The sequence below is a fragment of the Rhinoderma darwinii genome, chromosome 2 (genome assembly GCF_050947455.1).
Source record: "Rhinoderma darwinii isolate aRhiDar2 chromosome 2, aRhiDar2.hap1, whole genome shotgun sequence".
Taxonomy (NCBI): domain Eukaryota; kingdom Metazoa; phylum Chordata; class Amphibia; order Anura; family Rhinodermatidae; genus Rhinoderma; species Rhinoderma darwinii.
Genome location: NC_134688.1, coordinates 99,714,225 through 99,736,984, shown reverse-complemented (window position 1 = coordinate 99,736,984; position 22,760 = coordinate 99,714,225). Strand labels below are relative to the sequence as shown.

The following is a 22,760-nucleotide window of genomic DNA, read 5'->3' as shown; positions in this document are numbered from 1 at the left end:
ACTGCCCATTCATCTGGATGGAGCTTGAAAAAAAAGCTATTTACATGCTGCAAAAAAACAACCATTGACTAGTTCAGTGGCAGAAATGTGTGCAGCAAATCTGCCGCGTGTAAATATACCCTTAGAGTACCGATGACTAATTGCTATTAGTCCATCACCCCTTTCAAGCTGACACCCATTGACCTTGTAGGTACTGTCTCATCAGGAGAACCCCTGTCCATATACTCTATTAGAATGGGCCGCATGTAATGCTACATTGCCTCTGCAGCGGCTGGCTGCTTCTTACCCCGACGATGACCGCCAAGGGTGAGAGAAGCCGGGCCCACTGTGATGGATCAGTTTTTTGAAAAGGGCCGGTCTTCACGAGACCATAAAGACCAAATCGTGGCGGAACAGACGACAATGGAAAGTATGAGCCCTCTTGGTTTGTGATTGCACCCTGGAAGCGGCTGCTGTAAGGACTGCTGAGTGGGGGATGGGTTCTTATGTCCGCTCCATGGATGAGAGAACCGTACATTGATGAATATACATGTGACCCTCATCCATGCGTGAGAGAGAGAGGAAGTGCGCGGTGGTGCGGATCTGGAGGAAACCGATTTAGAGATTTGGTTTCATTTCCCTCTTGCATACTGGTGAAATGTTCATGTTCCATGTGATGGATGAAAGGTGCCCAGTATTTGCTGTATTGAACCCTTCACCATGTATATATTGATGCTTGGCTCTGTTTCATTCGTGAAGGGTCATCCCGTTTTGTACTTCATTATTCAGTGATTTCCTCTAGTTCAGGAATAGACAAATTACTGTAGATTTCAGGAGCCCCTCAGATGTTTTTAGTAGCCTAGACTTTAATAGAAAACAACCCAAAAAGTTGGTCTCCGCAGCAATCTTCTAGTTACATGGCTCCAGCCGTGCTCTTGTTCCTGTATTTTTTTATATAGCGTAGGATCACGTGTTACGGGTGCCTGACTGGCCTCATGTGAGCACAAAAAGTCACTAGAATACATGTGGTGTGTTTTTTTTTTTTTGTTTTTTTTTAGATTTTTTTTATTTTTTTTTTATATTGATTGATTTTTTTTTTTAAATACAAATTGTGCAGTGGCTAGACCCAGTTTCCTGTAATGCACACATGATATGAATGTACGCATACATACGGCGCTTAAGTTGGTCATACACGTATGATAAAAGATGTTTGGACCTGCCGATCTTTTATGTATATGGGGGCCCCTGACAGCAGATGTTAGGGGGAGGTCAGAGGGAGCAGATGATTAGACTTCAACATGCCGATCCTTTTATTCCTGCAGGAGACGGGCGGCTACCAGTGGCTTATTCCCCCACTCCCTATGAAAATAAACGTGTTCTCGGCTCCAGCGTACATGATTATGGTGTAGTCGGGAGAAATGGCGATCTCGTGTGGCTGGCTGGCTTTAGTCTAGTGGCATATAGACAGATCAGACTGTACATAAAGGGGTTGTCCACTACCGGACAACTGATGACCTATCCACGGTATATCATCGGTCCGACACCTGGACCCCGTTCTTGCCCATTATGTGATGTACAGAGCCAGAAGCAGTTGGCTCCGCACATAGCATAGCGGCCGTGCTGCATAACTGCAGCTCTGCTCCTATTCACTTAAATAGGAGCAGAGCTGCAGTTCGTCCGCTATTCCTTGCCCGGAGCCAACTGTTTCCGGCATGTACGTCCGGTGCACAGAGGCAGCCAGAGAGGCTGATCGGTGCGGGGTCCAGGTGTCGGACCCGCATCGATGATATACTGATGGATGACCTATCCGGTGTATAGGTCATCAGTTGTCCGGTAGTGGACAACCCCTTTAACATCGTTCCTACGCCAGTTTTCTGACATGGTGCAAACAGCTCGAAAGTGGCAAAAAATAGGTAGATCTCTATAGAAGGGGGCATAGCCTCCTGCAGCCCGAAACATTTACTATAATTTACGCCCAAAACTGGCGTCCGTTATAGCTGAAATATACGCCAGCTCCTGACTGGCGTAGATTTCATTGTGTTGCACAGTCAGCCGAAGAGGCGTGTGCTTCTTAATAAATTTGTCGCATTTTACGTTGGCTTGTTTTTTTATTAAGGCTGGTGCAGTCTGAATACATACAGTACATCTCCCCCTAAATATTTAACAACTTACCAACTCTAGAACTTGTATTTATTGTGCGTTTTTTCTTTGTTAAAACTCGTTTTTAAGGCTCTGTTCACACTGCCACTAGTTTCCGGTCTTGTATAAAACCCCCCCGAAAAATAATAGAAACCTATTTTAAGTCAATTGGACCTGTCAGTATTGGTTAGTCTGTTTCATAACAGATCTGTCAAAGCAGTTGTGACTTGGTTAACAACGGAAGTCCTGATACTAATGTGAACAGTATTCTAGAAAATTAACTTTTTTCCTTCTTTTAATATATGTATATGTTTTATGTTCTGTTTTGCAGAGCAAAGCTGACAACGTAGTTACGATCGCCTCAAAATACAAGCAGAATTATGAGTGTAAGCTTCCTGCGGTTGCTGTGAGATTTCAGCAGGAGAAGGACGAGGACCGTCAAACTTACTCAGGACTTGGGATATCCGAACTGTTAAAAGCTATGGACGCAGCACCTTGTTTAACAAAGGTATGGTGTGGTGTACAGCACTCCAGAGACATGTTTTATTACCCTTTTTATATGTGTTCTAGTCACTTCTCACTTGCCTATGGATATTTCTCTACTATGCTATTTATTAAACACGAAGGTTCTACTTTTTAAACGTAATACTTTGTTTTTCAGACCAAAGACTGGTGGACTTATGAGTTCTGCTATGGAAAGCACATACAGCAGTACCATATTGAAGGTATGTTGACTAGTGAAGAGCAGCTTCTAGTACAGGGTGGGCTTCGTTCCCAACCTGTATAATTCTGCCCTTATACACTCTTCATGGAAAATCCATCTCCGTGGTGTAGGCCTCACACATATAGGGGGTAATTTATCAACCTGGTTTCTGGCGTAGAAAAGCCACAAAAGGGCCAAATAGTCTGATCTTTTCTTTTGGCCTTTTTCCGCCACCCTCGCCACTTTTGTAGAAAGGAACATGGCCCCACAAACTTATTAGAATTTGCGCCAGAAAACTGGTGTGAGTTATAGTGGAATTGTACACCAGCTCCTATCTGGTGTATATTTTATTATATGGGGTGTAACAAGGTATATGCCCGTTCTGGGCCCCTGCCTTGCCACCTCTGAACAGACTACCCCAGGCCCTTTCCATTGTACAGTTTAATAAATAATAAGTTACTCACCGCTTCTCTTCTCACCTGCTGGCTCCTTTGTTATTCCAGCACCGCTTATACAAGGTCCGGACATCGGGCAGCGTCAGGACGTTGTATGTGACACAGCACTGATGAGTTTGAAGTGCCGTGTTGGGTTTAAAGGGGTTTTCCAAGTTATTTAAAAAAAAAAAAAAAACTTGGTCACAGTAGGAGGGATGCAAAAAAAACACCCATTGCTCAACTTCCAGTCGTTCCAGCGCCGCCGCTTTGTTTTGACATCGCTGCAGCGATGACGTGCCTGTATACCCACGTGAACGCTGCAGCCAGCTCCTGTGCCGTATACCTACTGAAACCAGTGATTGGCTGCAGCGATCACGTGGGTATACGGGCATGTCATCGCTACAGCGGTGTCAAAAGGAACTGAGCGAAAAATCTAAAATTGCTCATAACGTGGTAAAAAATGATCGTTTTTCAAAATAAAAACCACTGTTATCTACATTACAGCGCCGATCAGATTATGTAGGAGATAGGGCACTTATAATCTGGTGACAGAGCCTCTTTAAGTTCTATCCTATGTCTTCATTATCCATGGCTGTCAGTCAAGTCCATAGAAGAGATCAAGCTTTATTTTTCTTAATATTTAATCTAAAGGCCAATTTGCGATTTAGACCAATCTTTTGAAACCAAAGGCACATTGTGTGATAGTGCGGTACTACGTGAAAGGGCAGACCTAACATTGTAACATGTTTACATGATGGTCATCACATCAGATCATAACCAAATCATCACATTAAATATCACACATGTGGCTGCAGCACATTAGTACTCTGAAGCTCTTCTTCACTGACCCATGTTAACATGGATGGGACTAGCAAGAATAAGCACAAGTAGGATGTCCCATATCTTGTGCAGCTGTAGTTGTTAGGATGAGTAAATTGTTACTGTCACTGGCTGCACGTGGCATCGTGGGATACCTGCGCCCCCCCCCCCCCCCAGACTGCATGTCGTTTTATTTTCCTGCGCTTTATTTTTATTTAAATTAGGAAATTTAGTAAATGGCAATTCCTCGGTTCTTTCTAATCCACTTTAATAAAATCCCTTGCAGGCGGTGTCTAGAGTCCGCCGTAAACAGAAACCAGTATCCTGCTGACTTATTCACAACCACATCCTAGGTCTCATAGACGAGCAGGACTTGGATAGAAATCAATGGGAACGGCTTGTTTTGATTTTTTTGTTTGTCTTTCAATAAATACAAATATACTTAAAAACTGGACATCTTTAGATTCCCACCAAACCACCCACCCCCCTAATCCCTCGTTGGAAAAAATTCATAAATAAATAATTGAACTTGTTTGTAATTTTACCCAATGCGATGGTGACCGGCTTGTCCTTCTAGTCCTGCACAGAGGATGAGGCTGTGGATCACACCATTTTACCTTCCAGCCCCCAGTAAAAGCCTCACACGGCAGAATCCTGGTCACTATCCTGATATTGCACATACGGTTCTACAGAAGTAGTAGTTGGTTTAGAAACCATTTAAATTGAATTCCTTGTAAACCTGCAAATGACACCTACCTCGATATCGTCAGCTGAAAATTCTGTCATCGTCTAAGCCGAGTGTATGGCTCCTCACTGTTCAATGTAAGGTGTGTGTTTTTTTTTTTTTTTTTTTTTTATTTGGTTTTTTTTTTTCATTCGTTCTACACTTTAAAACATAATCTTGTCCTTTACGAGTTTGGTATAACATAATTGCAGCAGAAAGTCAATTATTCTTCTGTTCAATCTGTTGTATGAGGATAATTGGTCTACTTGGAGATAAGTTTGAAAGTAGTCACTTTAAAGGGGTTGTCCAGTTTGGAGCTTCCGACAGCCGGAACAGCTGATCAGTACGGGTTCCGTGTATCGGACCCCACCAATCATATACTGATGACCTAGGTCATCAGTATTTAAAAAAAAAAAAAAGGCCCCAAACCTGGACAACTCCTTTAAGACAGCACGTTCATGTGCGTTTACAAAAAGCCAATAAATCTACCGTGCACAATACATATCATTTGTAGATTTACGCTCCACCTCACTGTATACAAATAGTCCTTGGTTCTGATTTTCATATCCATCCTAAATCACGATCAGGATGGTATAGGATAGGGGTGGTCGGGGGTTTCTTTTAAGCCGTAAGTGGCTGCTATAGGGGAGAAAATCACTTTAGGATTGCTTCGTATTAAAAATGTTGTTCCTTTTATCGTTTTTGATTCCACCCAGACTATCCGTGACTGCCTGGTAATATTGCTGATGCGGCCGATACATAGTCCCCTGCCCCATCCTATACATTGTACTGAGGGCCGCTCCTCCTCACGTGGGCGCTTCTATTAAGGTTATGTTCACGTGCGGCAGATCTTTGCAGAAATTTGCACGACCTGAAATCCGTTCCATACTTCTGAATGGAGTTGTTTCTGCAGCATGTACGTGGATGTCTGCAAGCCCCATTAGGATGAATAGGACAGTCGCAGAAATTTCTGCAGCAAATCTGCTGTGTGTGAACTTACCCTAATAGATGTATTGGAAGAATCAGCCGCATGCCGGCTCTATGGTGCTCTTCTCTGTACAGGTAGAGGAGGGGAAACCATTTATGGGCTGGCCTGTGGCAATGTTTACATCCAGCCGGTGCCAACCAGGGGGAGTTTCTGAAATGACAAAAGGTACAGTTAAGGGATCTGGTAGATTTATTCTGCTTTTTCAGTACAGTGATTTATAAACACTTGCGTATTACTTATTTTTAGCCTTATTTTATTATTATTATAAATAAAATTAAAAAATGGGTGGTGGTTCTCTAAAATAACTTTTTCTTTTTTTCTTTTTTTTTTCTTCAATGTTTCCCCAACGGTAAAAAGATTGGGAATAACTGGCGTATACGTGTCCTAAAAAAAAATGCAATCCTTTAAGAGTAAAGTAAATTGTTTGGTGAGGACATTGATGCGTTTTAAAGTGATAAATCTTGTTGTTTTTCAGAATCTGAAGTGAAGGGAGATATACTGTATCTGGGGCACTATCAGTCCGAATTTGACTGGAACAATGAAACCGCAAAGGTCAGTTGTGTGTCCAAGAAAAAACCAACATTGTCTGGTAGAACTAACAAATGATATGGTCACTTATGCTGTATCCAAGTGATTTATTTATATTGTGTATATGCATTATAGAACAACATCATCTGACCACGTGTGGTCAGCGAGCCAAGACCCCAGTCGATCACTAGAAAAAAAAGACGTGGTGCCCTTTATATGATACATCTCATATAATTGGATATCACCAATTCATTAATAGAAATATTCAAAATACAAAGAAATCCTATACAAGCTGCTATTGGTTAATAATTGAATCATGTGATTGCGCTACATAACAATCGGTAGCTATGTATGCATTAAAATAACCCCCAATTCACATCTGCATTGGAGACTCCATTAGGGGCCTCTGTCGCATATTCTGCCTAAAATACCGTAAACCATAGCACTACTGTTTCGGGTAAAACCACGAACACCCCGGCACAACCCATTAAAGTCAATGGGTTCCGTCGGGCGCTGGTTGTTTTACGGAACTCGCCATTCTGGCATTTTCATTGTTCTGCTCCTCTGACGGAGCAGAACGACGGAATGTCGAACGCAGATGTGAACAGAGCCTCAGTCTTGCCCTTTATTTCCACCAATAAAGGTACTGTATGTTAATATAAAGCGTTTGTTTGTTTTTTTTTGTCCATTTTTTTTTTTTTTCTATAAATACATATTTAATTTAATTTTTTTTTATTTTTTTTTTACCAAAAAATGGCAAGAAAAAAAATGATCTAGAAAATTGCCTTGGGCTGTGTAGAGGTTTTTCTAGTGAAATAACTTGCACCTATTTCTAGCTGATTAGCCCTTCATTCTGCTAAAAATTAATTTTGCTTTAAAGATTTGCCCCCTATTAATTTCTTGTTTAAATATTACTAACAAAAGTAGTTTTATCGTTTTTTTCCTATTTTTCCAGTGATATATTTGAGTGGAAATTACTTATTTATAGCTGATTTGTGTGTAGGGTCGGCTTAGAGTACTGAAATAAACGTTCTAATTTTTAGTATAGATTTATGTAATAATGCAGACTATATTTATTAGATCATTCTAAAAATATAAAAAATATATATTTGGTAGCGTTTCAGCGGGCACAAATTTAAAGTGGAATATACCGCCTTAAAAAGTTTTGATAAAGAAACGTGTCAAAAGCTTGGGACCAAGGTAATGGGACGTTTTATTTGGTAGGGATAAAATTAATGCAGCCCAACCCTGAGCCCGTAACGGCTTGTTGTTCCCACCAATGCTGTCCTGTTCCCCATCGACCAGTTTTCTCATACAAACATTAACCGAGAAGGAGCGCTGCGTTGTGTTGGGGGCGGCAGAACATATCAACTATAAAAAAAAATTATTTACAGATTCAACAATGGAAAATGTAACTTTATGATCTTCAAAAAATGTTGTACATGTTGAAGAGACTTCTCATAAAATGTGTGTAATCCTCTTCTTTTTATCCCTCTGCTGACATGCAGTTTTCTTCCCTTAAGGCATCAAAACACCATAGACTAAAACGTTACCACAGCCAGATGTATGTGAATGGCTCCAAATGTGATCTGAATGGCAAGCTCCGAGAAACTGAAGTTCGAGTAAGAAGCCAATTTATTTGTGTTGTCTGCTCCTCTACCCCATTCACGGATCAATTCATGCACTTGGGTGTAATAAACAAGCCAATGAGATTTCTCCTCAGTTTTCCAATTTATTACTATGTGATCTAGCTTAATTAATTGTTTCCAAGCATTTCCTCTGCAGCAATATATTACAGCCTCCTTATGCATGCAGTCATTAAAGGAGTTATCTCAGGATAGACATTGGTGGCATATTCCTAGGAAATGCCACCAATCCGCCAGGTTCCAATTGTTGTGACTCCCTTAAATTACTATAATGAAGTGACGGGCTCTTCGTCCCCTGTGGTCTTTGCTCTTCTGTTTTTAAGTGCCACATGATCAGCCATTGACTAGAAGCGGTCCAACCATGACGCCGCTAAAGAAAGAGCGGAGGAGATAAAGGGGCATGGCGTTCAGTTCCAGCGAACGGTGGAGCTCACAGTACACAGCGTAGAGTAAAACCATAAGTGCCAATCTGTTCTCAGATCGTCTTGACGCATCCTGTGCAACTAAAATAAATTGTCAGGGTCTTCGAGAACCACCACAACATGGAGCCTTCTACAGATGTGTCCTTCCTTACCTTTTCATGAATTTGGTTAAGGTCTCCAATTTCTCATGAAACCAATTCATTACAATGCTGTGACATGCAATCAAAACCCTTGACGGGCTGCAATTCACATCAAAACCACTGGGTGGCACGTAGACACATACTCTATACAGCATAGACCTCTCATGACCGTATCCTGAAATCAGGTTTTGTTCTGATAGTTGGTCATCTCACGCCACCCATCTCCGGATATGAGGGAAGGTAAGGAAGGACACAACTGTATGTGGAGATGATGACCTGGTCAGGGATAAATAAAAAAAGACATTAAAACGAAGAATATCGGTACGTTTATTGGAGTGCTGGAGAAAAGCAAAGTTCCCATAGAATCTTAAAGGGAGAACCGTCTCCATTCTGATAGTGCCCTCTTTGTATTCAGAGCCAGGACTCCAGTGTTACAAGCCAACATTGATAATAAATGCGCCAACACGTCTTGCGGTAGATACAAACGTCGTATTTAGTGTTTTACACATACCAATTTTGTTTTGAGTTGTGTACATGTATTTACATTACCTGGTTTGGTTGAATGGTACTGTGAATTTATTACAAATATTCGGTAAAGTATAATTTTTTGGTATTGCAGTTTGTGTGTGAAGAAGGCTCCGGAGACTATATCGCTCGTGTGGATGAACCGCAGTCCTGTAGTTATGTGCTAACCATTCACACCACTCGTATCTGCAATCATCCTTTCCTGCGCCCTCCTTCCACTGGCACGCCGCAGCCCATAAGATGCCATCCTGCTCTAAGTCCCGAGCAGTATGTTGAATATGTGAGAGCCCAAGTGTGTAAGTATCAGTGGTTTATGTTCTTTCTATTACTTCTAATTGAGGATATGCACAATCCTGGCTAAGAAAAGGATCACATTCTCAGTTATTCTCTTGTGAATTGGAGATTTCTGCACAAAATACTTTTTTTTTTCTTTTCAAAGGTTAAAATAAAAGACTTTGGTTGTATCTATACGCTCTTAACCCCTTCCCCCTGCTTGCATTCTGGGCCCTAATGACCAAGCCATTTTTTACATCGTTCCATCATCACATTCGAAGAGATATAACTTTTTTTTATTTTTGCGTCGACATAGTGGTATAAGGTCTTGTTTTTTGCGAGACAAGTTGTACTTTTTAATAGCAACATTTTGGGGTACATATAATTTTATTAACTTTTTTTTTGGGGGGGGGGGATAGAAGAAAACCCGAAATTTCGCCACTCTTGTTTTGCGTCCTAAATCTACGCCATTTACCGTGTGGTGTAAATAACACAATAACTTTATTCAACGGGTTGTTACGATTGCAACGATACCAAATTTGTATGGATTTTGTATGTTTCACTACTTTTACACAGTGAAAACACTTTTTTTTTTTTTCAAAATTATTTGTTTTTGTGTCTCCATATTTGAAGAGCCATAACTTTTTTTTTTTTTTTTTACTGTTCCCCTGATACAGTTGTAGGAGGGCTTTTTTTTTGCGGGACGACTTGTAGTTTTTATTGGTACCATTTTTACGTAGATGCGACTTTTTGATCACTTTTTATCACTTTTTTTTTTTTTAAAGTCAGGATTAACAGAAAACAGCACTTTTTCCTTTTTTTAATTTAATTTTATTTTTTTACAGCGTTCACCGTGCTGGTTAAATAATGTAACCGCTTTATAGTCGGGGTCGTTACGGTCGCGGCGATACCAAATATGTTACTTTTTTGCTTTTGTTTTTTTTAATAGTACATTTTTTTTGAAGGGGAAAAAGTGGGTTTTTCATTTTATTTTATTTTTTCACATTTTTTTATTAAACTTTTTTTTTTTTTACTAGTCCCACTAGGGGACTTTAATATGCGATCCTACGATCGCTTTTATAATACACTGCAATACTTTTGTATTGCAGTGTATTACAGCCTGTCCGTTTAAAACGGACGAGCATCTGCTAGGCTATGTCTCTGGCATTCCCTAGCAGGCATTTACTACGGGCAGACCTTGGGGCCTTTATTAGGCCCCCGGCTGCAATCGGAGACACAGACACTCGGCGATTTTATCGCTGGGTGTCAGTGGGATGAGAGGGAGCTCCCTCCCTCTCTCCAAAACCACTCAGATGTGGCGCACGCTATTGAGCGCTGCATCTGAGGGGTTAAACCAGTGAGGTCGATACTAATATCGATCTCACACGGTCGAGCAGGGACGCCCCCAGGCCTCAGATACATCTGAGAGCAGGGAGATTTAACGGCTCCCTGCTCTGTTTATTCATTCTGATGCAGCGACGTAAAAAGTCTTATTGCATCAGGATAAAGCCCACTAATGACCGCTGTGAAAAGGCTTATCGGCGGTCATTAAGTGGTTAATAAAACCTGAAAACCTACTCCCCAACCTAATCCTATTGATCCTTCCTTAAAGCTGACTATGGACATTACACTTTGCTCATGTCTATTGGGTCAGTCAGGGCATCTCCCCTCTCCTAACAAGCCTGTTCATAGAGTCTATAAAAATGGCTGTTATCTTAGCCACCTAGGGCCTGTAAATGATGCCGGCTCCATGCTGGAAAAACGGGCGTTTGCCATTAAGATATTGGTGCTAGGCAGGTTTTGTTTAACACGTTAAAGTCCTCTCCTCCGACAACAGCAGTCTCGGTTATTGTCAATATAGATGGCACAGGAGCAGTACAAGTGTGTAATAAACTCAACTCTTCGCTACATACATAAGCCGGCCAAGTGGATGCTGAGCTGACATACTGATCTCTACTTTTAACAGCACACAAAGCAGTGAACTCTACCTCATAACGGCAGACCATTAACCCGGCTGGCTTTTATTCTCGGGATCGGTGGCCCCTCCCACTAATCAGTGATGGCATAGCCTGGCCCCCATCCTATTAAATGTGACTATCTGAGAGCACAAATGCACTAATTAATAAGAGGGGATGATAACCTGAAGAATAGTTCCTTCATCCCTCCTCGTCCTGAGTTCACGGGAGGCTGTACAAAGGGAGAGATCATAGTAACCGGCTGCGATCTATCCTCGTTCTGCTGTCACTTGCATCTTCTACACTCCCGCCCCCTGAAATATTACACCTTGAAAGCTTTAATATGATACCAAGATCTAGTCCTTCATATATTCTAGTCTCGATGTTTAAAGTCGTCTTGTATTACATATGTCCTTGTTTTCTCGTGACATGTTGTACTTTATGTTAGTGAAAAAATTTGGTTGATAAATTCAATATTTATTTGTAAAAAAAACACCAAGATTTGGAGAAAATTTGCTAAAATTAGCATTTTTCTCAATTTAAATGTATCTGCTTGTAAAACAGATCGTAATACCACACAAAATAGTTACTAGTTAACATTTCCCATTTGTCTACTTTGTTTGGCATCGTTTTTGAACATTCTTTTATTTTTCTAGGAAGTTACAAGACTTAGAACTTTAGCAGCAATTTCTCATATTTTCAAGAAAATTTCAAAAGGCGATTTTTACAAGGACCAGTTCAGTTCTGAAGTGGCTTTGAGGGCCTTATATATTAGAAAGTCCCCATAAATCACCCCATTTTGAAAACTGCACCCCTCAAAGTATTCAAAAGAGCATTCAGAAAGTGTTTTAACCCTTTGTGTTTCACAGGAATTAAAGCAAAGTAGAGGTGAAAGTTACAAATTTCATTTATTTTTTTTTTTTTACAAAATTCATTTGTAATACATTCTTTTCTATAGCACAGAAGGTTTTACCCGAGAAATGTAACTTATTATTTATTGCCCAGATTCTGCAGTTTTTAGAAATATCCCACATGTGGCCCTAGTGCGCTAATTTACTGAAACACCGGCCTCAGAAGCAAAGGAGCACCTAGAGGATTTTGGGGCCTCCTCCTTTTTTTTTTTTTTTTTTTTTTTTTTAAAGCATATATTTTAGGTACCATGTCCGGTTTGAAGAGGTCTTGTGGGGCCAAAACAATAAAGACCCCCAAAAGTGACCTCATTTTGGAAACTACACCCCCTCAGGGAATTTATCTAGGGGTATAGTTAGCATTTTGAACCCACAGTTTTTTTTGCTAAATTTATTTGAATTAGTATGTGAAAATCTACTTTTTTCTCTGAAAAAACTTAGAAATGTAAATTTTTTTTCAAGGAATAAAAGAGAAAAAACACCCCAACATATGTAAAGAAATGTCTCCCGATTATAGCAATACCCCATATGTGGTAATAAACTTCTGTTTGGACCCACAGCAGGACTCGGAAGGGAAGGAGCACCATTTGGATTTTGAAATTCTGATTTTGCTGGAATAGTTTTCAGTGCCATGTCGCGTTTGAAATGCACTGGAGGGAACAAAATAGTGCAAACCCCTGGAAAGTGACCCCATTTTGGAAACTACACCCCTCAAGGAATTTTTCTAGGGGTAAAGTTAGCATTTTGACCCCACAGTTGTTTTGCTGAATTCATTGGAATTATTCTGTAAAGGTAAAAATCTACTTTTTTTTCTGAAAATGGTAGCCATTTTTAATCTTTACAAGGAATCAAGGAGAAAAAGCACCCCAACATTTGTAAAACAATTTCTCCTGATTACGGAAATATTCCATATGTAGTAATAAACTGCTGTTTGGACCCACAGCAAGGCTCAGAAGGGAAGGAGCGCTATTTGGCTTTTGGAGCTCAAATTTAGCTGAAATGGTGTTTGGGTGCCATGTCGCATTTGCAAAGCCCCTGAGAGGCCAAAACAGTGGAAACCCCCCAAAAGTGGAAATTACACCACTTAAAGAATCTATCTAGGGATATAGTGAGCATTTAGACCCCACAAGTCTTTTGCAGGATTTATTAGAATTAGGATGTGAAAATGAATATCAACATTTCTTCCACTAAAATGTTGCATTTTTTCAATTTCACAAAGGATAAAGGGGGTAAAAGCTGCCCAACATTCGTAAAGCAATTTCTCCCGAGTACGGCAATACCCCACATTTGGTCATAAATGGTTTTTCATTAGAAAGTAATTAACCCTTTCTGGACTGATCCATTTTTTTCTTTTCCTTTTTTATTTTTTTCCTCCCCCGTGTTCCAAGAGCCATAACTTTTTTATATTTTTCAGTCAATAGAGCGGTATGAGGGCTTATTTATTGAGGGACGAGCGGTTGTTTTTATTGGCACCATTTTTTTGGTACATACAACTTTTTGAGCACTTTTTATTAAATTTTTAGGTAGAGCGACGGTGACCAAAAAACAGCGATTTTGCCGTTTTAAATTCTTTATTTTTCACGTGAGACGCTCCATACATCACCCCCCACACTAAGACATGCTATGTCTTGGTGCGCGAAGGGGTTAATGTGCAGCGGATGGTGCAGAGTGAAAATTACAATTTTCCACTCATATGCCATTTTAGTGCACTATATGTTATGCCCAGTTTGTGCCACTAAAGACAAATACCTCATAAAATATTAACCGTGTTCTCCCGGGTATGGCGATGCCATATCTGCGGACGTAAACTGGTGTTTAGGCACGCTGCAGGGCTCAGAATGAAGGGAACGCCATTTGGCTTTTGGGACGCAGATGTAGCTTGGTAGTTCTGTTTGGGGTTTTACTGGTGTTTCAGTTTATAATGTGGGGGCATATGTTATCTGTGCGGGGTACATCAGGGTACATGTTATCTGTGCGGGGTACATCAGGGTATAATAAGAGGGTATAATAATTCAGTAAATAAATAATAATCCGCAGATATGTGGCCGGTGTCGCACTGATAAATGGCGCCCGATCTTATCTGCTTTTGGAACACTCTGCACATTTTGCATCGCCATTCTGAGAGCCAGAACTTTTTTTTATTTTTTCTGCACCGGAGCCGTGTGAGGGCTTATTTGTTGCAGGACAATCTGTAGTTTTCATTGGTACCATTTTGGGGTACCAGAAATTTTTTTGATCACGTTTTATTCAGTTTTTTGGCAAGCAACGTGACCAAAAACCATCAATTCTGAAAATGTTTTTTTTTTTGCCTTCACCCTGGGCTATAAATGACCATTTTACTTTATTCTGCGGGTCAATACGATTACGGCGATACCATATTTATATAATTTTTTATGTTTTGCAGCATTTGTGCAATAAAATCACTTGTTTATAAAATAAATTTTTGTGTCACCATATTCTGAGAGCGCTAACTTTTTTATTTTTCAGTCAAAAAAGCAGTGTAAGGACTTGTTTTTTGCGGGACGGGATGTAGTTTGTATTGGTACCATTTTGGCGTACATGCGACTTTTTGATCACTTTTTATTGTATATTTTGGGAGGGTTGGTAACCCAAAAATTGTGATTCGGGCACTGTTTTTCGTTTATTTTTTTCACGGTGTTCACCGTACGGGAAAAATTATACTACAGTTTTATAGAAGGGGTCGTTACGAACGCGGTGATACCAAATATGTGTACTTTTTCAACGTGTTAATTTTTTTTTCCTATAATAAAAGACTTATTATAGGAAAAAAAGCATTCTTTGTCACTTCTAACTTTGTTTTTTACACTTTTTAAAAACATTTTTTTTTATTTTTATTTTTTTACTTGTCCCACTAGGGGACACTTAGACTTGCAGCTCTGATCGCTGCTAGAACACATTACACTACCTACGTAGTGTAATGTGTTCTAACTGTCATTGTGACGTAACTGTCACAGTGATAGGAAGACTCGGAGGACCGGCCGGAGGCTGCTCCTCTGAGGCTTCCGTACCCTGGCAGCCCGGAGGCCATTGTCTGGCCTCTGGTTGCCATGATAAGGATCGCCAGCCCCCGCAAATGCATGTGGGGGGCTGCCGATCCGCTGTAAACCTCTGCAATGTGGTGATCGCAATCGACCACCGTGTCGAAGGGGTTAATTGCCGATTTCAGCGGCGACAGGCCGCTGATCGGCAACGGGGAGAGCAGGGCTGACACCCTGCACAGTTAACCGCCGCTGCGGTTTAGCGCCGCGGGGCGGTTAACTGTTAAAGCGCGGATGTAACTGCACGCCCAGGTGCGCGAAGTTATTGCTCACCTAGACGTGCATTTACGCCAAGGTGCGGGAAGGGGTTAATATACTGATTATCAGCATTTTCCCTTTGGTGCTACCTGCACTGTTAAAAGGGACAACGCTGACAATCTGTATACATTAAGAAATTGCTGTATATGCAATTCCCTTTTGTGAAATAATGGGGTCCATTCTTCTACATAAAGGAATTTCATGCACCGTGATTCCTTTTTCGGTCCTATTACTAAGGAGGCAAAAAGTGTCCAACATGGAGAGGAGGGCGTCTCTATCCTCTCTATTTCAGACAGGAGAGAGACTCTCCTATGTGAACTGAGGAGAGAGCGGAACGCTGTATATGATGCCCTCCCTCCTCTCTGTATATTCCATAATCTCCTCTGTATATCGTGCAGTCTCTCGCCTCTCTTTTTGTCTTTTATATACAGAGTGAAAGAGAGACTCTTGTATACAGAGAGAGACTGTCTCCTATACAATGACTCTATCTTCTCTTTACACTAAGCAGCCTGTATCTTTGTGTCCTGGGTGTGAGGTCTTCCTTGTCCTTCATACTTACCTGGCTGCAGCGTCTCCTCCCTTGGTCTCACCTCTTCCCCCTCAGAGCCTGCAGAATCCATTTTTTTGTCTCTCGCCCTGCCCACAAGACATTATGGGTGGGGCCAGGCAGCAACGTGTGTGCTGCATGGTGCGGCAGCCCAGCAGGTGTACAGAGGAGGGTGGGGATATCAGGGGAAGTGCTCAGGAAGGAGAAGCTGATGCTGGACAGGTCGCGGGTCCGGGGATGTAAGTTTGGTAGCCTGCTTGACTCACTGCAGCTCTAGTGGCTTCTTCCTGCAGTGCCCTCTCCCAGGTCGGCCATATTGAGTAGCCGCTGCCGTGGTCCAGTATTATATTCTAGTAATCAAATTAAGTTTTCTTTACAGATGACACAAAGCGTATAGTGGAAGAACTTTCTGAAGAACTGAAGACCCTTGATCTTAAAACATTGGCACCCAAAGGTATAGGTTCTTTAGATCAAGGAAAGCATCTCAAGACAGCAGAAACCAAAGATGAACACGAGAAAGTGGATATTGGTAGGTAGCCGCTCTAGAATGATACAGATCACAAATCTCTATTTTGTCCATACGTAAAGGGGTTTTCTGGGACTTAAAGGGGTTATCCAGGAATAAATTTGATTTCAGTTTTAACTTAGACATATTTAATAACATTTCTAATATAGTGTCTAGTTACCTGTGCCAGCGTTACCCTGGTCTGATCTGCGGTCACGTGACCGCACCCAGGGTACATTTTTTATTTCCTGTGATGTACCGTGTCTTTGCTCAGCCTTCACTTGCGGCTGAGAAAGGCACGGTGTGTCATCAACTACATTTCTAGGCAGTGGGCCGGGCGGACTTTTCATGAGCACTTCAGAGTTCCGCCTCCTCTGGTCCCACCGCCTGTAAACCTAGTTGATGACGCGCCGTGTCTTTACACAGCAGGAAGTGCAGGCTGAGCAAAGACACGGAGTGTCATCAATCATATTACACGCCCCCTTCTCCTCTTCCTCCTTCACCCTTGGAGCTTCCGCACTGAAGTGCATGTGAGAAGGAGGAGCGGAATCCCTAATCTCCGGCCACAGCGTTGCCTAAGCTGTAGGCGGGGACTACGCTCCAGGAGAATTCCAGGGGGGGAAGCCCCGGGGGGGGGGGGGGAGCGGACTGTATTCTAATTATGACACGACTTGCTGAACGACCCAGAACAGCGCGTGCTCTTGAACAGCGTTCCGATGCTCTGTATAAGTTGGGCTGCGTTCTCATCTGCGTCAGGGCTCCGTTCTGTCACAATTTCTGGTTTCAGTTCGTGTCAGTCAGGGCTCCATTCCGACGGAAAGCCTTACTGAGCCCTGACGCAGATGTGAGTGCAGCCTTAGTCACGGATTCCCTTGAATGAATGAGGCTACGTTCAGACGAGCGTGTCCGATTTGCGCGCGTAAACGTTTTTCCTACATTTCTTGTCCGTGTGGGTTGCGTATTGGCATCGGTGTGCTTTGCGTGTGGCATACGTTTATCACATCCCTGCAAGCACTTCATTTTGTTTTGTTTTTTGCATTTTATTTCTCTGCTTTTCTATGTATTTGATGTGTGAAAAACGGACGGCACAGGGATGTCCGTTGTTTTCACTAAACTATAGACTTCAGTGGGCGACTAGGTGTGTGAAAACGCACAAATATGAGACATACGGTGACTTTCACGCATGACACTTGCTGCGTGAAAACTCACGCATGTCTGAATAGGCCAATTGAAATCCGTTATTGACCTAAGGCAAGTTTATTAAAAAAAACAAAACAGGAAGGTTTTCTGCTAAAACAATAGCAGCCTCCAAATCACCCTATAAAGACCTTTTATTAACCCCTTAGTGACCACCAATATGCCTTAGGCTGGATCAGGTGCTCGGCTGTCCGATAACAGCATTGCTCCTGCTCCAACGGTAGCGATCAAAGTTTACTTCAATCGTGGCCGTTTAACCCGTTAAATGCTGCGGTCAATAGAGACCGCAGCATTTAAGTCTTTTACAGAGGGAGGGGTTCCCTCTGTCATCTATCGGCGGCCCGCAAATGCGATCGGGGCCCTCTGATCGGGTGCCATGGCAGCCAGGGGCTTAACAAAGCCTGCCCTGGCAATGTGCCTGTGAGGGAGGATTTACACGAATGTGTAATACGTCCGTGCAACGTGCGTCATTTTCACGCGCGTCGCACGCACCTATGGGGCAGTGGAGACAGTCCGTGATTTTTCACGTAGCGTGTGTCCGCTGCGTGAAACGCACGACATGTCCTATATTTCTGCGCTGTTCGCGCATCACGCACCCATTGAAGTCAATGGGTGCGTGAAAATCACGCGCACCACACGGAAGCACTTCCGTGGGACGCGTGTGATTCGCGCAACAGCAGTAAGAAGTATGATTGAAAACAGAAAAGCACCACGTGCTTTTCTGTTTACAAACATAGTGTCATAATGATGGCGGCTGCGCGAAAATCACGCAGCCGCGCATCATATGGTGATGACACACGGAGCTGTTAAGTGCCTTTTGCGCGTGCAAAACGCCGCACACGCTCGTTTAAATCCGCCCTTAGGCAGTGACAGAGACCCGTCCTAATAGATTGGCTGTCCGTTTTACACTGACAGGCAATAATGCTTCGGTATACGAAGTATACCAAAGCATTATAGCAGTGATCAAATGATCGCATAATGAAGTCCCATTATGGGACTGAAAAAATCAGTAAAATATGTTCGTGTAGCTAAACGTTTAACAAACTTCTGATATGTCATAAGTTTTGATTGGTGGAGGTCCGAGCACAAAGACCCCCACCAATCGTTAGAACAAAGCAGCTGAAGCTCTCGTGTGAGCGCTCAGCTGCTTCGTTTCTGTTCAGCTTTTTCCGGAAATCCTATTTATCGGAGTACGGGCTCATAGAATTGGTTTTATTTACAAAAAAGAAAGGTACACGTATATGGTATTGTCTCGATCGTAATGACCCAAACAATAAAGTTATTAACATGTTATGGCCGCTTCACATCAGCGTTCGCTTCCCGTTCAGGGGTTCCGTCGTGGAACCCCGCAACGGAAAGTCAAACGTAAACCACAGCTTCCGTTTGCATCACCATTGATGTCAATGGTGTCGGAAACCTTGCTAATGGTTTCTGTTTGTCACCGTTCCGGCAGGTTTCTGTTTTTTCGACGGAATCAATAGTGTAGTCGAACGGAAAGCGAACGCTGATGTGAACCGGCCCTTAACGCTATTGTTTGGGTCATTACTTTTGAACTTTTAGTTACCCTTTAAAACGCATAGAACAATGGCGGTTATTGCTGTGGTTCCCCCACCCAAAAAAAAAGTTGTTAATCAAAAAATATGTACTCCAAACTGATGGCATTAAAAACGACAACTATTCGCGCAAAAAAAATAAAAAAAGTCCAGCAATGTCGACGGAAAAAGAGAAAAGTTTTATAGCTCTTGAAGTACGACGAATGAAAAACGAAAAAAATGTCATGGTTGTTAAGGCCTAAAATAAGCTTGTCACTAAGGGGTTAAAGGGGCCTGTCTGAGATTGCTTTTATATTTTTTTAAGGCCATGCATATGGAGTTTAGGAAGGTTGATTTTAACTAGGTGTAACAAAGCATTGTGCCCTGTATAATGTGACAATTGCTATGGTTTTCAGAATCTAAATCCCCTCTAGAAAGCGAGAGCACTGAAACTGCTGTGAATGAAGAGCCGGAAGAGACCGAGACTGATCTATGGAATAAAATAGTCCGGCCACAAGGCACAGAAACACCGGCTCCAGATACTGATCCTACGGTAAGCTTCTAATGGCTTGTACTGTTATGTATTTATAAGCCCCTATAGTGGTGGGTATTACATGTATAAACTGAATCACAAACTTACATATGGTAAACCACGTACAACTCCATAGGAATGGCAGTCACGTTATTCAAGGGGTTTTCTCATGAGACATGCGGATATGTCATAAATGTCACGGAGATGCGGGTCCCACCTATTTACAGAACGGGGCCAAGCTGCCATGCTGTAGTGTTGGGTTGGCTTCACACCAGGTGTAATTGTTTTAGATTTTCAGGGACTGAACTCCACAACAGACTAGAGTGCAATGCAAGCGAAAGGGGTTTTACAAAAATCTGCACGGGTTTCGGAGCATGTTGAGGGATCTTCAAATACGTGGTGTAATTGTTCCTGAATATTGCCACAGATTTCACCCTTCGCAATGCGTGAAATCTGCATGTTAGACATACATATTTTCCCATGGATTTTCAGACCGGAGTTTGGGTCGTTCTACATCGGCCAATATTGACCGTAAAAACGAGCGCCGATCAACGAGGCAGTTTGTTGATCGGTGCTAGTTTGCTCCTTTCACTATGATCAGCTATGATCCATAATGTATGGGGACGAGCACTCGTTATTCTGATTGCTCGTCCCTGTGCATTTCCATCATGTCCGCAGCACATCTCCCTGTTTACACCGGGACATGTGCTGCCGACGACGATAATATTTATTCCTGCATACACCATACGAGCAGCCGTTTGCTCGTTCATCGGCTGGTAGTTGCCCGATTTACACAGGGCAATTATTGGTAACGCGCATTTGCCTGTGTAAAAGGGCCCTTAGATGGGAGCACAGCGGTCACGTAGCCTTTCAACTTGTTGCAACTTTGGGTCGTAATCAATGTTTTTGGGATTTCCATTCTGGAGAGAAAGGAAAATTAGCTTTTGTAATCTGAGTTCTTGTTTGATATGTAGTCATGCATCCTTTTCTAGGAAGAAACATTCCCCAGTCTTCACTCTCCAGATGGAAGAACAGAAGGTATGTGCTTGTTTAGACACCTTTCCCCATGTGCTACTTTTGATGCAGGCTCTTATAAGGAAACTCTCTCCGCTGAGATAATGTATGGGGCGCGCACCACCTTAATAAGCATGCAATGGAGTATGTCGTTTTTTATTTTTTCCTCGAAGATTGCGAATTTGCATACAGAGATAGCTGTCAATCACCATGTAGGACCGCCCACTGGACTCCTACGCCTCGAATAAGCAGGGATTTAAATATATAAAGAAGTTCTACTGGCCTATTTTTCACAAACCGATATCGATCTGCTCTGCTCTATATACCATTCTGCCTGCAGATAGAAATGTCATGGTGTCCTATGTCTATAGAAGTCCTTATTCTGGGGTCCTAAACAAAAAAATCATAAAACTGGCTCCTGAAGTCTACTGTAATCCGTCCACCCCTGTGTATGATGATCATCTGGTTTTATGTGCCTCAGGTTCGGCCAGGACTCTTCGCTATAGAATAATCAGGAATCCAGAAGACCTGGTGAAATTTATTGACGACTTAAAGAAAACTCCTAAAAAGGTACCGGCTGCCAACATCTTTGAGTGAAGCTACCTGTACCCAAGATGGCTATTGGCTGAGCATGCTTGTTTTTTTAATAGGGGAGAGTGAGACGAGTCCCTTCTAGACCTTTTTAGAAAGCAAATTTATCTCCCAGCTGAACAAAGGTTTGTGCATAATGGATTTCAACCTCTGGTGTTGGGAGGCCCCCGTACGCTTTTTAGATGGCAATAGTCTTATATGTTTGGGCAGCTTAAGATGCATTACTGAGGCCAATATCACAAGTAGTGCAATAGCACAGCTGAGCCTCTTCCCGGATGTATTGCATTACAGGGGTATCCTCAGAATCAAATATCAGGATCGATGATGATTTTCGGAATGCTTCGCCAACCGTTTGTGACTATATTATTTTAACTGACAACCATTTGAAATCTTGATTTCATGTGCTGGTTCTTAGATTATGAAGGATGAAATTAGAAGCTGTCCGTAGGGCCCCTAACATGACTAATAAGGGGGGAATTTTCATGCTGGTGAAGCTTCTATGTGCTCTACGTGAACATAGGGACTGCGCTAACCGTTTCTCCTGTAGCCTTCAAAGCTAAGATCTTCACTCCAGGTTTAACTTTGCTTTGCACATATCCTTCTATGCAATGTTTTTGGTTGATGTTTAAAGCCATACTTGGGCTGTTTTACGCTCTAGCTATAGACCTGTTGTATAAAATATACAAGAAAAAGGAGTCCGCTCAACACTCATTTGAAGTAAGGACGCCACGTTCCATGTATGATCGGTGCACGGGCAAGAGAGCTACACCGGGAGTAGGTAGAAATCCAAGGAGCAAAGTGAGGTCCAGCACACGATCTGATATAAAAAAAATACAAAACTGTTTGAGTCTAAATTAAAACAAGAAATTAAAAAATCCCGGGGAGAGCGACTACGCGTTTTGAACTTTTCAGTTCTTTATATACCAGGGAGTAGCTATGATTGTCTGCTTTTATGGATCAGATGTTGGAAAAAGCAAGGAAGTGGGAGTGCTTAGCATTAACCCCTTCAAGTTCATTGGCTATTGGGTGCAGTTTCTTTACACATTTTTAAGCAGCATACTAAACAAAATCACAAAAAAGGCGAAAAAATACAATGCAAACAATATAAGTGAAGCATTCTATTATATTAAATGCATATGTGCATCACCTCTTTAGATTTAAAAGAGAAAATTGATCTATCTGTCTACTGGAAAGTTGTCCTTTCACAAATTAGTCCATTTATAAATCGGGTGCTTGTGCTGCAAAATCAAGCGATTTAACCCTTTAATGATATTGCCCATATAATAATAAGTTTGTGTATCATAGACTTTTTTTTTTTTTTTCTTGAAACCACATTTAAGAT

General features: G+C 41.9%; 1 protein-coding gene across 3 annotated transcripts in view; it reads left to right on the top strand.

Annotated features, from left to right (window-relative positions):
* The window catches only part of OS9 (OS9 endoplasmic reticulum lectin), a 56,732-nt gene that overhangs the window by 3,222 nt on the left and 30,750 nt on the right, over positions 1 to 22,760 (top strand). For 2 of the 3 annotated variants that reach the window (XM_075851965.1, XM_075851963.1), the window contains exons 2-10: positions 2,450 to 2,626; positions 2,780 to 2,843; positions 6,262 to 6,338; positions 7,823 to 7,936; positions 9,142 to 9,343; positions 16,427 to 16,576; positions 19,698 to 19,834; positions 20,806 to 20,851; positions 21,309 to 21,397. In XM_075851965.1, coding sequence (XP_075708080.1) covers positions 2,450 to 2,626; positions 2,780 to 2,843; positions 6,262 to 6,338; positions 7,823 to 7,936; positions 9,142 to 9,343; positions 16,427 to 16,576; positions 19,698 to 19,834; positions 20,806 to 20,851; positions 21,309 to 21,397 — 1,056 coding nt within the window. The remainder of the gene's footprint in view (positions 1 to 2,449; positions 2,627 to 2,779; positions 2,844 to 6,261; positions 6,339 to 7,822; positions 7,937 to 9,141; positions 9,344 to 16,426; positions 16,577 to 19,697; positions 19,835 to 20,805; positions 20,852 to 21,308; positions 21,398 to 22,760) is intronic. The other variant, XM_075851964.1, reaches the window with a different exon arrangement.